Below are 15,131 nucleotides of genomic sequence, written 5' to 3'. Positions count from 1 at the left end.
AATGTTTGATTGTTCTGCAGGCAAATAACTAGATTCACAAAGAATAGAAAGCGTAAGTATTGTATTTAAACACCAAATGATCTCTGACTTAATAAAAAAAATTCTGAGTTTGAAAATATGGAATGACAAAAATTGGAATCTCCAACTTTTAAAAGATTTGTGCACAGAGAGGGAAGCCATTTCCAGAAAGCAGCCTTTAATACATCTGCATTTCTACCTGTGGGGAATACATGTGTCTTACAGACTGTTACTGATCTGATTTACATTTTACATACAATATTTTCATACTCTGCTGCTGCTGCAACACACTTTGCAATGCAGAGCAAGAGCCTTAAATAATCTCTTAGCTCAATACAATTTTTCCTAGGCTAGCATTTCATTTGGTATGAGTCTGAACATGATATCATGTTCCTATTTGGGATACAGAGTCTCTGAGACCATATCTGCTTTCACTCTCTTATCAGTCACAATCAGAAATGCCTCTGACATCTGATAGATAAGGCTATACCTTCTTCTGAAGCCAGCCTGCAGCACAATGCATTGACTGCCTGTAACTCTGCCCGCAGATCAGAAGGACAGTGTACTTGCAATGGTTCACAATCAGAGTAAAAAAGATTATTTCTCCTTTGATATTTCAATTTTTAAAAATCAGTTAAATAAAAGACTCTTTATCCCTAAATGTAGTAAGAAGATAATTTTTAGAAGTAGTAAGCAGCTGCTGTGAGTGTAATATAAAATATGGACAGGAGGGTCACACTTTTCAAAATGAGCTCCCCAAAACATTTTAAAGAAGAGAGTAAGCTTGAAAGTTCTGAAACTGGCCTATAAAAGAATCTTCATTTAAAGTCAAAGTACTAGGGTGACCAAGTCAAGCTAAAACTCTTTTTATGCCTCTATTTGTAAAACTAATAATGGTAAAGCCTCTCTTAAAACCCTCAATTTTTGCTTTATTCATCAGTGTGTTCAGAAACATCCTCTGTCTATATGAGGGTTTTCATTAACACAGCTTTTTATACTAGGCTCTGAGAAGAGTGAATGCCATTGCATGCATGAAACATGAAAAAATGCCTTATAATTTTTAATATCACAATTTAGGCTGACACAATTTCATATATGCCTGGACTAAAACTAAGGCCATTTCCTTTACACAACTGACTTTCCAATGCACACCAGAACAGATTGCCCAGAGAAATTGTGGAGTCTCCCACACCAGAGATATTCAAGAATTGTCTGGATGCAATCCTGTGTCATGCACTCTAGAATGAGAGCTCCCTGCTTGAGCCAGGAGGCTGGACCAGACAACCCACTGGGGTCCCTTCCAATCTGACCCATTCTATGATTCCATGAGCTCCTCTTCCAGCTGCAAGGAACTGCAGGAACTGCCTGAGGTTCACGGGAAAAATGCAGAGGGACATTAATTAGTAAACAACCTGTGTGCTCAGCAAGTACTTGATTCTGAAAAGCAGTGAGGACAATTTAAGGCACCAAAATTATAGCACCCCTGGTGACTTAGTAGAAACATCTGGTGGTGGGCTGACTCTCCATAAAAGCTTTTCTGTTCTGCTTGTCACTGAAATCTGCAGTATCCTATATCTCAGAAACACCCTATCGTTCTCTACGTTGCATTTTATTTGTTGCCAGCACAGAAAAATATGAAATGCGTCAAATATCAGGGTAAAATATGTCGAATCTCATGTCCCAAGAAGAACCACTGGAGCAACTCTATTGACAGTGTTATTCATATTTGAGGTTTTAATGTAAATTAGCTAAACCAATTTTTTTCTCTCTGCTGCACTCAAGTGGCACTTCTCTGCAGAACTCAGTTGTATCACAGTTTGGATCCCTGTTTGCTACAGAGACTGACTTCCTATTGTTACTTTATAAATTAATTCATGTCTTCTCTACTTGCAATGTGGACAAGAACTCCCTGGTTCAAAGGCAATAGATTTGCTTGTGTGAAATTTAATAAAGTGTAAAACAGTTTAGGTAATGAAGAAGTTGTTAACATCAGATTGTGACTAATTTTCTGTCTGCTACTAGGAGTAAGAGCATTATTTCCCATGCCAGAACCTATAAATCACTGTGGTGAAAATATCATTTTAAGACAAGTGTTCTCAGGAGAAAATAAGGGTTGCAGATTCACAAAGGAGAAAGGCCCTTTTAATATAGTACTTTAGAAAATGATGAATTAGTTGAGAGGCTAGAAATTGATGAATTAGTTCAGAGGCTTCTGAAATTCTTGTAAAGTCAGAGCTGAAGAAGTTCAACTGTTGAAGTATTGTCAACAGGTGACAATTAAAGTGTGACTAGAAAGCACTGAGACTTCTCTGCTAATTATTTTCTACATCATAAACATCAGGACCTTTTCAGACATTTTAGAAATTGGTTTGCTTGTTGGCAAACTAATTTTCATCAGCTATCATAAAAAGGTGCAATGCCAAGTATAAATTGAAATTGAATGATTGTAGCTTTATTGTTATGTGAAATGTGAAATAGTTTTCACTAATACTTAGAAATAACAAAAGTCAGCTCCAGCTGGTTCACATTAGTAGTAAACATGATTAAAATTTTAAAAAATTATTATCCAAGTGGTGCTCTAAAACCATGAATACCAATTTAACAAATCTAAGGTAGTGAGACCAAGAGGTTGTGGCGTATTACGTGGTCCAGATAGCTGTGACATTGTCCCCAAAGATAATTTCTGATCAGCTGACATATTAAAACATTATAATTCTCCCTTGGTCATATTATGGGATTTGAAACAATGAAACAATGTTTGCTATGGTACTTAAGCAAAAAATAAAAACCCAAGCTGAATTCCACACTCCTTTGCTCTGGTAGAGAAGCCCTGAAGGGCTGAATTTGGGGAGGGATGAGAATAATAATAATATACCTGTAGTGCATATGAAAACCCCTTTTTAAAGCAAATGTGTTTCACATTTTAAAAAAAATGCATTCTACATGCAGATCTTCGTGCAGAAATAATCTATTCAGCATTATAGGGTTCCTATAAATAAAGTATGTGTTGATGATTTTTCCCCCACTTACTTTGAATATAAGAAGCAGAAGTAGAACTAAGTCTGTTGGTAGGAGAGTGAGAAGAGGATTGCTGAAACATTTGGAAATTAAAGGTTTCAGTGGTCTCTGAGCTTTCAATTCAGGTGCTATAAAATAAAAAACTAAGCAGACTCTTCAAAATGGTCACTGGATGGTCACCAGAACTTCACAGAATCATCTGTGAAGTTGGAAGAGACCTTGTCAATCATGTTGTCCAACCACCTATCACTGACCTCTGCCCACGAGCAAGCACCCAAACCAAACAATGTCCCTGTAGCCCTCAGTCCTCCTCACAAGCAAGATGGACATGCTGCAGTAGTGGTGCAATGCTTTTTCCCCCTCTGTAAAATACATCTGAGCTTTCTTTTTAAAAACAACTGGTTATTGGTACAAAAGGTGTTCAGAAGGAGGTGCTCATTTGAAGGAAACACCCATCAGAAAAGTTTCTTGGGTTCAGGACAGAACTCCTGGAGCTGCAGATAAATGTCTGCCTCAAACCACCTTAATTAATGTGCCCCTTCAGCAGTGTAGAAGCTTAATATCCACACTGGGGCTAAAGATGGGGCAGTGGTATGTGGATTGTCTCTATGAGGCCCCATGAAGACCCAGCTCAACTCTCAGGGGACACTGCAGTGGTAATCCACCTCAGGAAAGCATGACAGAAGCAGAGAAGGAACTGGAATATTTTCTTCCACACCTTCTTGAAACCACTAAGAGGCTACTGGCTACTTCTGTCTGTCTGAGGTAGAGAGGGAAAACATTTCCCAGGCAACCTCTAACACAGAGCAATTTTTCAGATCCAGCCATTTCATTTAGAGACTAAAGTGAATTTTAGCTTTTTAGAAAGCCTGGCCATTTCTATCAGCTCTGATGATGATATATAGGATGAACTTCATTCGATGCTCTCATGTTGCACTGGTATTTGTTACCATACTATTACAGAGGTTATACTTTGGTAGTGGATAGGATTGCTATAGTTATAGTTTCATGGTTCAAAGAGACAGGATGTTACAATCCTACTGCATGAAAATTTTCTTATGATACAGCACAGTACATGTTGGGTCCTAAACAAAATTACTGTTTTCCTGTTATTCCTCAGCTTTTAAAAATATTACTTACATAGCTGTGTTCTTAAAACAGATCATGGTCTGTTCTCAAAATGAGCAACATCAGCCCCTTCTGTATTACAAATATATAAAGTTTTGCAGATGCTAGAACATAAGCTAAAAATTAAATGTAGGGATCTGATTTCAAATAAAATCTGGTAAACATTTATCTTCTGTGAGAAAGGGAAGGAAAGGGAGGTTAGAGTGTCATGGAAGGAAAAGAATGCATCACAGCTTCTGTGGAACCAGAAAAGCAGCCCTGTGGTACCACACTGCTGAGGAAGTTGTGGAAAACTGGTATGAGACAGGTATGATGCAAGGTTAATGAGCCTAAAAAATTTGATCTAACCATTGAAGAGAAGGAATTCATTTTAGTCCTGAAAGCTCAGTGTGTCTGATCTTTCACAGGTATAAATGGATGGAGTCCTATTAAACTTGGTGGAATCATGACATTTTACACACACTCACAGCACTCCAATTAGAGTCTTGTTTTTATCTTTTAGTTGTTCTGCTTTTCAAAGCAGTCCTAGTAAAACAAACTAACTGTACACTGGAGGAATTTGCTTGGTGAAGAAATACATTCCAGTTGTATCTTTCTAGCTGATACTTACAGTTTGCTCAGGAAAATTATTTTTTTTTAATGAGAGAATTTTATTTAGTATTGTAAGAGCATTTTCAAGTGCTTTTTAATGTGTTCTCAGATCTGCTGAAGCAGAAAGCAACTTGCTGTCCTCCCAAGCCCTGAACACACAATGTTTCTCTCTTTCCTTCCTTGATCTGTGCAAGTTCTTCTTTATTTATAAGCAGATTATTATTAATAATTATTATTTTTCTGGCTGTCTGATGGTCTTCTAAGGACCATATTGATTAAATGGAGATACACTGCCTAATTACATTTATGATGGCCATTCTGATGCTACGTCAACATTGTTATTAATAGATACTCAGATGTTATGGCAGTGTGTAAAACAAAAATGACTAAGTCATAGCATAAGTCAGACAGAGCCAAGTCACATTTCAACACTTGAAACAGAAAGAGCTCTAGAAAATACTCTGTTTCAACATGGTTTTCAGTTCACACAAAGCCAGAAGTGTTCTTTCTCCATGGAGGTGTCATGCATCTGTTTTCATCTCTCTGGGTGTCCATGTGAGGTCTTCTCCTCCATCCCAGCAGCCTCGTATGCACCAAGCCCTCATTCTGTCTAACCTTCTCAGAGGTTCAAAGCCAAGTGGTAATTTAAGGAAAAGGCAAAACCAAACATCAGGTGTTGCCCATCTTTAGTGTACTTCAGCATGCAGCTGCACACGTGTTCCTCTACAGAAATACAAAGCAGATTCTCTCCTCTGGGGCTGTGCAAGCAGAGGTCCCAGTTGTTACTCTATACCTGGATCACTGTACATAAAGGGGAAAATAGCTGCACCCTGTGGATGACAGCTGAATTTTTGAGAAAGTACTGAGGCATTTCATGTCAATACATGTTTGTTTGCACAGCAACCACCTGGGGATCCACACCTCTTTTACCAATCCTTGCACATTTGATGGTAACTCTGCCTCCTCATATTAAAACAAGCCCCAGAACCTGGCCAGTCTTTACATGCCCTCTAGGCAGTGTGTTAAGTTGTGCAGGGGGAAAGAGAAGGAATAAGAACGTGAGCACACATATCCTTTCTTGCAGAAGTAATAAAGGGCTGCTGCCAATGGGAGCAGAACTGATCACACAGTAGATCAATACCATCCTCTGGGAATTTTCTAGTTAAGTTGATGTTTCTTAATTTCATTTATACAGATGTATATTTCTCTAAGACATTCCCGAGTTGCTGCATATTCAGTCTAAACATGCCTCCCTCCTGCTTTATTCTTTGAAAGGTAATGACCATCCTTCCCAAAACACCTTTCCTACATACAGAGGAGTTAGTATCATAAACTTTGCCATGAACAACCATGCAGAAAATTGTATACAGGTCCTGACAGCAGCTGCCCCACAAATGTGTTTTTATGCCACCGCAACAATTAGCTAAACTTAATTTGACAGGAGATTCTCTGCTCTTCTTTTCAAAACCTTACACTGCCAGCATTAACACACACCGTAGTGAGATATTAGTTGGTGAGTTTTCTCATACCAGAAATTTTTGTGGGTAACTAATACAAACCCACCAGCCACAGAAAAAAATGCCTCTGCAACTGTTTCCTTCAAAATATTTGTTTCTACTTTTTTAAAAATAACTTACTCAAAGGGAAGTAAATCTTGCTGCTTGTGTCTGAGGGCAATTCTTCTTTAGCTAAAATGTAGCAAATTTGTCTGCCTGTGACTGGAAGAATCCTAACTGTTCATGTCCACCTATTAAGAGGAAGAGGTCATCAGCTATGTTTATCCATCCAGGCAACCTGGGCGTCTTATTTGGCTGGACAGCGAGCTGGCAGAAGAATATCATATGCCACCACAAGACTATGTGACTTAAATAAGTAGCTGAACTGAATTCTTATCCATCCTCACTCATAGCTCCTACTGGGAGAAAGAACAGAACAAAAAAATACAACTCAATGGTACCCTTCCATTAGTTTATTTCTCTCATTTGACACTGTTTACACACTTAAATGATAGCCCTGGACTTTTCACTTTTCAAAGAACAGAACAAGGGTCAAATGTATATCAAAATTACTGCATCAGTGGACTGATTATATCACACCACTCAATGTGTGCAGAGGAAATGCTTAATTCACTCGACTGCTGGATTTCGAGAATTGTCTTTGCCACAGACTTTCACTCACAGTTTTGTCACTGAAGCCTGGCCTCTGGAAATATACTGTTCTTTGTGATCTGCTTCTGATTTGTTAATTTTATACTTTAAAACTGGAGGCTTTAAAACAGCCATCATTTCCCCAGACCTGAGCAATGTGAACCCTTGCAATACATCTTCTGAATCCCACAGTCTATTACAGGATAACAGAAATGACAGGGTTCAGAGCTTCAAATACTGTTTTCTAATGCAATTTTTTTGGAATGGCACTGTAGTAAGAATAATAGTAAAAATTAAATTTAACAGTTCTCCACAGTTTCTAGGATGATACAGAAGAATTCTTTTTGCAGAAAAATCTTTGCAGAAGTTGTCTTTGCATTTTCAAATTCTATGAATTATTTAAACACATTGTCTTAAATACAACAAATGCATTCTATATTTCTAGTATTTATTCAAAGCTAATACTTCAGATCTGAAAAACCACCACTACTGTCAGAAGGCATGTTATTTGGTTTCCACTCATTTACTGTGAAGCACAAAAGGTTTCTAGCAATCCTTATCTGATTGCTTATGTGGTATCTGGCACTGTGACCCATCTTCTCAGAATTATTCATCTTTAGGTGCCAAAATTGATGCACCCTGCAGTAGCCAGGGAAAGAAAAAACATCAGAACTCCTGAACTACTTTTGTACACTTAGGCTTTATCTGTGTCTCAGTGTCATCAGGGTACAAACTCTAAAGAACATCAATTCTACACCCTGAAGCATGTGACTGAAAAGTGCAAATTCCACACTAGAGGTAAAGCTTACTGGAAGTGTAAGAACTGATGTCCCTGCAAGAGTAAGCCAGCTTGCTGGCTGAAGAACAAGAACGATGAATTTCATACTTCCGACATCTTCTACCCAATATGGATCTGAGAGGAGGAATACTGAACCATCATTTGATTACAAAAGACTTAATTTTGTTCTGGCAGCTAGTAGGACCGCAGCTGTCCCTTTCACTTTCACCCTGTGACAAGCACATGGAATGCTGTAATAATTTCAAGCATGAAAATGGAGTAACAACGCGATGATAAACAACACTGAGTAGCTAAGAATTCCTATTTACATGGGATATCTTCCTGGCTGCACCAAATGACTTGTTTTCTGTTAGCCTGGAAACCAGAACCAATCTCATCAAGAGCATGTATCTACCTCAATATGAGGAGAAATTAAGTCTCAAATATTTTTTTATGATTAAATAGAGATGTGTCAGGTTTTACTCTGTTGACACTAATGGCTTGGTTAATAGCTGGCATTTTTGCTTCATGTAGTTCCTATAATGAAACTACCAGTACAAGAGCAGTTTTTTGCCTGAGATTGAAAAATTACAAGAAAGCCATACATGTGTCATAGAATACCAATTTTCAGACCATTTCTCATTAAAGTATGCTTTAGCTATTGGTAGAAGAACCATGTGATGAGTGAAAAGGAATTACATATGATCAAATATCTCAAACATACATCATACTTGCAATGAAGACCCTGGAAAATCAGTCTGCTACCATGACTTACCTAGAAGTCTGGTAAGAGCAAGCAGAGGGCTCATTTGCCCATTTTCAGAAGGGAAAAGGACAAAAACAGTGAGAAAAAGACATAAACAGGAGCAGCTGTTATAATGATATATTTATATACTATTTTACACAATTAAAGATTTTACAATTTTAAAAAGTGATCTGTAGTATATTGGATGTGCCTTGGTCTGATGGAATCACTGGAACTTCACTGGTGAAAACTCCTGTCCACCCTATGGCAATTAACTCAGAAGAAGCAGCCATTCATAGCCCATGAAACTTCTGCAATACACAATTTTTTGGAGACAGTGTGAGTGCAAATGTCAGTAAGTGTTTTGTCCACTGCAGAGAGGCCAACCATAAATTGTATTTTTTCTAGATGCTGAATTGAGATTGTTCAGAGGAAACACTGCAAATAAACTTTTCTTACAAAACCAGCAAAACTCATTTCCTCAGCTGAAGTCCACTTACCAGATTTTCTATTAGTACCACCACTAGTAGCTGCTATGGAACACAGATGCACCAACATGTAGACACAGAGCTTAAACCAAAGCTTCTCTAAAAACTGTTTATCAAAAGAAGTGAATAATTTAATTCTCAGAAATTATTATAAACAAATATCTTACAGATTGTCTTTTGGAAACTTGAATATATTTATGTTTACAGGGTTTTTCCCTACAGACCAGGTTATAGTCTCTATAGGCTGAAACATGCTCAGTGAAATTTACAAATTAATCATCTAACCAACACTCTGTTAGCCTTTCTGAACTTGAGCCTAGAGAAGTATTACTTTAGTTTTTGGAAACAGCTGGCAGTTCACATAGTAAGAATTTGGGGAGGGCTGAGGAAGAAAGAATGACACAGAGATTACAGAATAACAGTTCACCCAACTAAGCTTGACTTCAGCTTTTTGGATATGAGAAAAGATCTTCCTGCATCTTCAAAGAGATGGGGCACTACAGAGCTTATCTGTGACAAACCTCTTTGTTTCTGCAGTCATCAGTGAAGATACAGCAAAGGAAATGGAGGAGCTGCAGTTATGCATTTGCAATACACAAAGTCCTTGTTTTCCCACTAGGCACTGCAGAATAGCAATTGTCCATTCACAGCACATAGCACATCCTCTGCATTTCAGAGCTAATATTTTTGCAGTCCTTAAGCTAGCATGCTTCAGCCTAGTGTAGTTAATGTTTTTAACCCTATGGGGTACACTGCAGGAGATAGGTGTGCTCATGTTCTGTTCCTTGTTAAAGGAATTGGTTTTTTAGGTATAATTTTTAAAGTTAAACTGAAATTTTCAAATTGCCAAGGATTTATATCTACAGCAACATTTCAAACAGAGCTATGAAAAGTCTCTTTCCACAAATCAGAAAAATATGAAGATTGCTGGTTATTGAACATACCTGTATATTAATCCAATTAACAACAGAAATCTCCTGTCTTGGCTGGAGTTATTTTCAAGACCACTTGTACACACAGACACACAGACACACAGACACACACACACAAGCTCTGACAAGTGGCTCTTCCTCTTGTAATCTAGAATCACACTCTTGAAAACAATGTTAGTTTGATGGTAGCAGTTGCTTTCATTTACTGCAGCACACACTGCCCACTGTGATGCTGCAATACTCATTCAAGGCAGATCACTGGCTCAAATATGAATTGAAGCTATATGCTATCAAACAGATGCCAGGTTACATCACTTCAACTCCTGAGCAAATTCCCACTTTTCTCTGCTTAGGTAGCAAAAGCTGTATGAAAACTGGTGTAAATATAAGACAAGCAGCTCTCTCCCTTCCCAGTGGGGATCTGTTTCTTAGTCAAAGCTCAGGCTGCTTCTTAATTTTGAACTTCTGAACCCAAACCAAGTAAACTAATCTAAGCATGTATTAAAAAAAAAAAAAAAAAAAAAAAAAAAGCAGTACATGTACTCCTAAAAATGAAGCCAATATTCTTTTCTGCTTGACCTGTTTATTTCCAACTCTTCCTCCCTCTGCTCTAACTCTCAGAAAAACTCACAGCCCCCTCAGGATAGGAACAAGTTTCTGTTTTCTTCTTCCTTCATCTAAGCCAGACAAGTCCCAGGTCTCCTCTCCTGCCACAGAGCAATAGGAAAACATACAGAAAAAAATCAACCACATTTTCCCCAGCAGCGTCAGAAAGGACTTCTACAAGAGATTCTTTTTGCAATCTTCTGTAACCATCAAATGGTTAAATCAACATAAGTTAAAATTTTCATCTAGTTTGAATAAAGAGAAAAAGGGACGAAATTCAAAATACGGTTGCTGTAGTAACAATCACCAGTAAAAATCTTTTCCACCAAATAATACTATTATCTCCCTCTCCCCCTCACAATTTTAGTTCCCCTTCAAAAAAATAATCATGCTGCTTCTTTTAGATTTGCTGTACATACCTCAACCATTAAACAAGACATTTAACCATAGTGGCAGTTCTGTGACCTTTGAATGCCGTGAAATCTCTAAGCGGTGCTGCTTGTTCATGAAGACTTGTACTGCAGAGTCCAGTAACTGCATCCAGGATTGGGAATAGAAATAAGTAACGACAGCAAACTAAAATAATAGTAACTAAAAAAAAAAAAAAAAGAAAAAAAAAGAAAAAAAAAGAAAAAAAGGATTTTTTTTTTTAAGAGAGAAAAAAAAAAGGAAAAGAAAGAAAAAGGAAAAGAAAACCTCCCCAAGTCCCCCAACCCAGCCAGTAAAACCACCTTAAGAAGCAAAGAGGCTCGGGAAGAGAGCGCACTTGTGTGCCAGGGCAGGGCTGGGTAGCGCTGAGGCTGCTGCAGTCTGGCCGCCCGTGTCAGGCCGGGCGGGCGGGCGGGGAGGCGCTGCCAGCGCCGGGCGCGGAGCGCAGAGCGCAGAGCACAGACCAATCCCCGCCCTGCTGCCAGCGCCGCCGAGAAGCCTTTTCTGTTTATGTTTCCTCATTTCGGGAGTGACGTCAAAGGGTTTAGTTTTTCCTCTGCATGTGCTATTAATTTTAAACGACTACTATGGGAGGAATGTGGCAGTGATTGAGGCAGGCTACCCTAGGCGAAAGAAGCCGGAGTCATGATTTATCTATCCTGGATTCAGCTCAGAAAGATTTTATATCCAGAGGTACTAGAAAGATCCAAAATATCCTCACGACATGGGGAAAGGCTATAAATATGCTTACATATACTGAAGTATTCTTAAATATACACAAGATGTTTTCCAGGGCGAGCTGGGTAATGTCTATGGGTCGTGGTGCAAAATCAGACCTGATTCTGCCCTCGCCCTACAGTAAATCAGGAACTGCTTGTCTAAGTTCAGCAGTGTCACACCAGTGTAAACCTGGCTAACGAGATAAGGCTGTGACTACTGTACACATCCTTCTATCAGTCAGCAGGAGCTACGCTGCAGATTAGCAAACTGCTTTCCTTGCCCCATCCGAGTCACGGATGCAGTCGCCCTGGAGGGCTGATCTGGGCAAACAACTGCTCCTTCCACCAGCAGCCCAGCTGTGCTCGCCTGTGAGCTCTGCTGTGAGCCACCAGACAGCATTTTATTTAGTACCAAAGTCCACATCAAAAGGCAGAGGAAGGTAGACCTTGGCTTTTAATATAACCACACCACTGGCAGTGGAGAAACCACGCTGCTGAAGCTTCAAGAAACAAATAACATTCATCAAGGTCAATTAGCATGGGCAAAAAAGGCCAAAACAGCACAAGATAATTGATAGGAAGTCAGTTGACAACAGTAAGTGTTTTGTTATTTGCATCATTCTAATTTTATCACTTTGTTCTTCTAGGGAATCCTTTCAAAGATCTCAGTCTGTGAGACACAATTAATTTCTAAAAAGTCTTAACAGTCTTGCATTTAATTTTAAAACACAGAGAAGTGCTTTTAAAAATGAGTAGACAGAAAGCTCTTGAGAAAGAAATTTCTTAGTGCTTCACAGAACATGTTCAAATACAGTAGAAGTCATAGGAACTTCCCCATGACCACCAATTGATTCTACCAAAATGCAGCTCCAGAGTGGCCAAAATATTTAATGATTTTTTGCTTACCAAAAAGTGTGTCTGTGCTATCACTGCTAATGCAATTGTCTTCACAAACAAATGCTAAGTGTTATGGGGATGTAAATGCTAGAATAACATATTAAAAAGTATTAAATAAGTTACAGATTTACAAAATCAATTAGAGCATGTTAAGTTCACTGACTGTACTTAGAGAACTGTATGAAGCAATTTGAAGTGCACAAATAGAAACATTATTCGTAGTGCACAGAAAATCATCATTTCATCTTCACTCAGTGTTGGTGAGTAGGCAACTGAATAGTGCACTTTGGGAATTGCACTTCAGGAACCAGTCCTGGGAATGTCAGCTGAAAATTGAATGAATTTCAGTGGGACTGATCTGGAGTCTGTGAAGAAAGACTGATATTGGCATTGTTTAGTCCAAAGACAGCAGAGTTGATAACAATTCTTAAGTATACAAAGGGTATATTTCTCTGCAAGAACATGAACAATACTAGATGGAGTTTATTCTTGCTCCTGGAGACATTGTGTGGCCTTTAAACTTCTTCACCCTTTATGGCAACATAGCTTCTTCTAAGCTGATGATAAGTCTCAGACTGTGTTTGGAAAGCAATCAGGGCAGTGTCCAAAATTCATGAAGGTCTGTTCTAGAAACATGACATAGCAGGTAATCAAGGTCCACTGTTTCAAGATGCATTCTGGCTCTGTTTATTTAACTAGAATAGATCCAGACAATTTGCAAAGAAGGAAGGATTAATATTTCTCCATATGATTTGTGGTTAGAACAAGTAAACTGCAACAGAGGAAAGTTGTTTGACTTTGGAAAAACTAAAGGTAGGAGAGTAAAATACTGAAACAGATGGGCTGTGACAGTCTACAGTGTCTTGTTACTGGCTATTTTTATAAGTATGGTTAGCCAACTATTATTCATGAACAGGTTTGATACAGGTGATCGTACTGTGGAGTAGGAGATTTTCAAATGTCTATTTCAGTTCGATTATTTTCTTGGTTTTGCATTTTAGGATCAATCTTATTAACAACATTACATTGTATTTCGTTAATTAAGGTCCAGGTACATTCCAGTTTTGCACAAAGTTTTAGGTCTTGTATCTCTCCTAAATAAATTAGAGGTTACTTCAGCCTCCTGCAGCCAAGTGGCCCTATGACAGTGAGTGGTCACTACAGGTTTTGTGATGTGGAGGTTTCTTTGGTGAAAAGACAAAGAGGTCTGGAAGCACTTCTGATTGAAGTTTCTACTTGGACAAAGAATCTTAATGCCTGCATGAGGAGATGCAAGTAAGGGTGGGAATGAGAAGGAATATCTTGGTTACCTTTGCACAGCCATGCATTTCCATGATGACTGGGAAGGACTGATGAGAAAAAAATGGGCTCCACCTAGCAAAGAAAAAACTTCAGCATAGATTTGCTAATGTGATTTCATGTATGCTAAAATATCCTGTCAGACTGGTGACATGCATGTCCAGATAAATGTGACCCACACTGGCCTAACAAAAAAGCTGAAAAAAGAGAACTGTGACTCTTTAAAAAAAGTCACTGAAGGAAGAAAAAAGAAAACAAAATAACTGATGTTCAGCCTAGACTGATATAAACTGTATCTAAATAAATACAATGGAGCCAGAACACTTAAAGCAAGATCAAAATCACAACTTAATTGACATAACCGAAACGTGGTAGGGTAGAGTCATGTGAGTATATGACTGGAATACTAATGCCAAAGAGCACAGCTTGTTCAGAAGCAAGAGGAGGATACAAAAGAGGAAAAAGGGTGAAAGAGATTATGCCTCATGTCTCACTGACATGTTCAGAATGCCGGAGGAAACATGCATTGAAAGTTTGAGCAATAGTACAAAGGACAGGTATATAGGCATTGTTGAGGAATCTGCTGCAGATCCAGGCAGATAAAGTAGATAACTCTTTTTGTTAGCAATTAGCAGGACTGTCCAAAGCATAGAACTTGGCCAAAATGGGAGAGTTTAACCATGCATCTCTTGAAAAAAGAGCTGAGTTTTCCTCAGACACTGTGATTCTTTCTCTCTGGAATAAGCAACAGAGTATATTTGGGGACCCCTCAAATTTATGAACCTGTCTTTTTGAGAAATCCTCCTTGATTAAATAATTTGAATTCTTTTTACAGTCCTGGCTCAGCACTGGAGGTGCTTTAATTTTTTTATTTTTTTTTTAGCTATTCTCCTTTCTCGATATAGGTGGCAGACCAAGAAATGTTCTCTCTTACCATGGAATGGCATTCGTCTTCACAAATCTACAATTTCCATTGTGGTCTTTGGAAAGGAAGTTGGATATTAGAGAGGTTGCTTAATTGGCCTCACCCAAACCACACTCCTTATAAACCAGATATAACCCCTGAAACTTAAAAAAAAAATCATCTCAGTAAAATTCATCTCAGTGCCAGTAGAATTTGTTTGCACATGATAGAATGGCAGGCACTGTATATGGAGAGGCAAAAAGATGGCTCCTTCCTAAGATACCTTCCACTTTCTTCCCACTGCTTTATTTGTACCCTGACCATGTTCAGGATGGACTGCAGAACTGGACCAAACACTGCTCTTCATACTGCTCTCAATGACATCTGAATGGGAGCTGGGAACAAGGAGTGGAAAATGAGGCGTCACATTCG

General features: G+C 38.5%; 1 protein-coding gene across 3 annotated transcripts in view; it reads right to left on the bottom strand.

The window, feature by feature from the left end:
• The window catches only part of PDE7B (phosphodiesterase 7B), a 170,405-nt gene extending 159,030 nt beyond the window's left edge, over positions 1 to 11,375 (bottom strand). The window contains exons 1-2 of one of the 3 annotated variants that reach the window (XM_071433490.1): positions 11,183 to 11,375; positions 10,871 to 11,042 (exon numbers count right to left, since the gene is read on the bottom strand). In XM_071433490.1, coding sequence (XP_071289591.1) covers positions 10,871 to 10,891 — 21 coding nt within the window. In that variant the 5' untranslated portion in view covers positions 10,892 to 11,042; positions 11,183 to 11,375. The remainder of the gene's footprint in view (positions 1 to 10,870; positions 11,043 to 11,182) is intronic. The other 2 variants (XM_071433483.1, XM_071433498.1) reach the window with 2 other exon arrangements.
• Between the last annotated feature and the right edge of the window lie 3,756 nt (positions 11,376 to 15,131).

Source organism: Agelaius tricolor, unplaced genomic scaffold (genome assembly GCF_023055355.1).
Source record: "Agelaius tricolor isolate 1412-34295 unplaced genomic scaffold, bAgeTri1.0.p SCAF_1, whole genome shotgun sequence".
In the NCBI taxonomy this organism is placed as follows: domain Eukaryota; kingdom Metazoa; phylum Chordata; class Aves; order Passeriformes; family Icteridae; genus Agelaius; species Agelaius tricolor.
The sequence above is the reverse complement of the archived record's forward strand: the minus strand, read 5'-3'. Positions and strand labels throughout refer to the sequence as shown.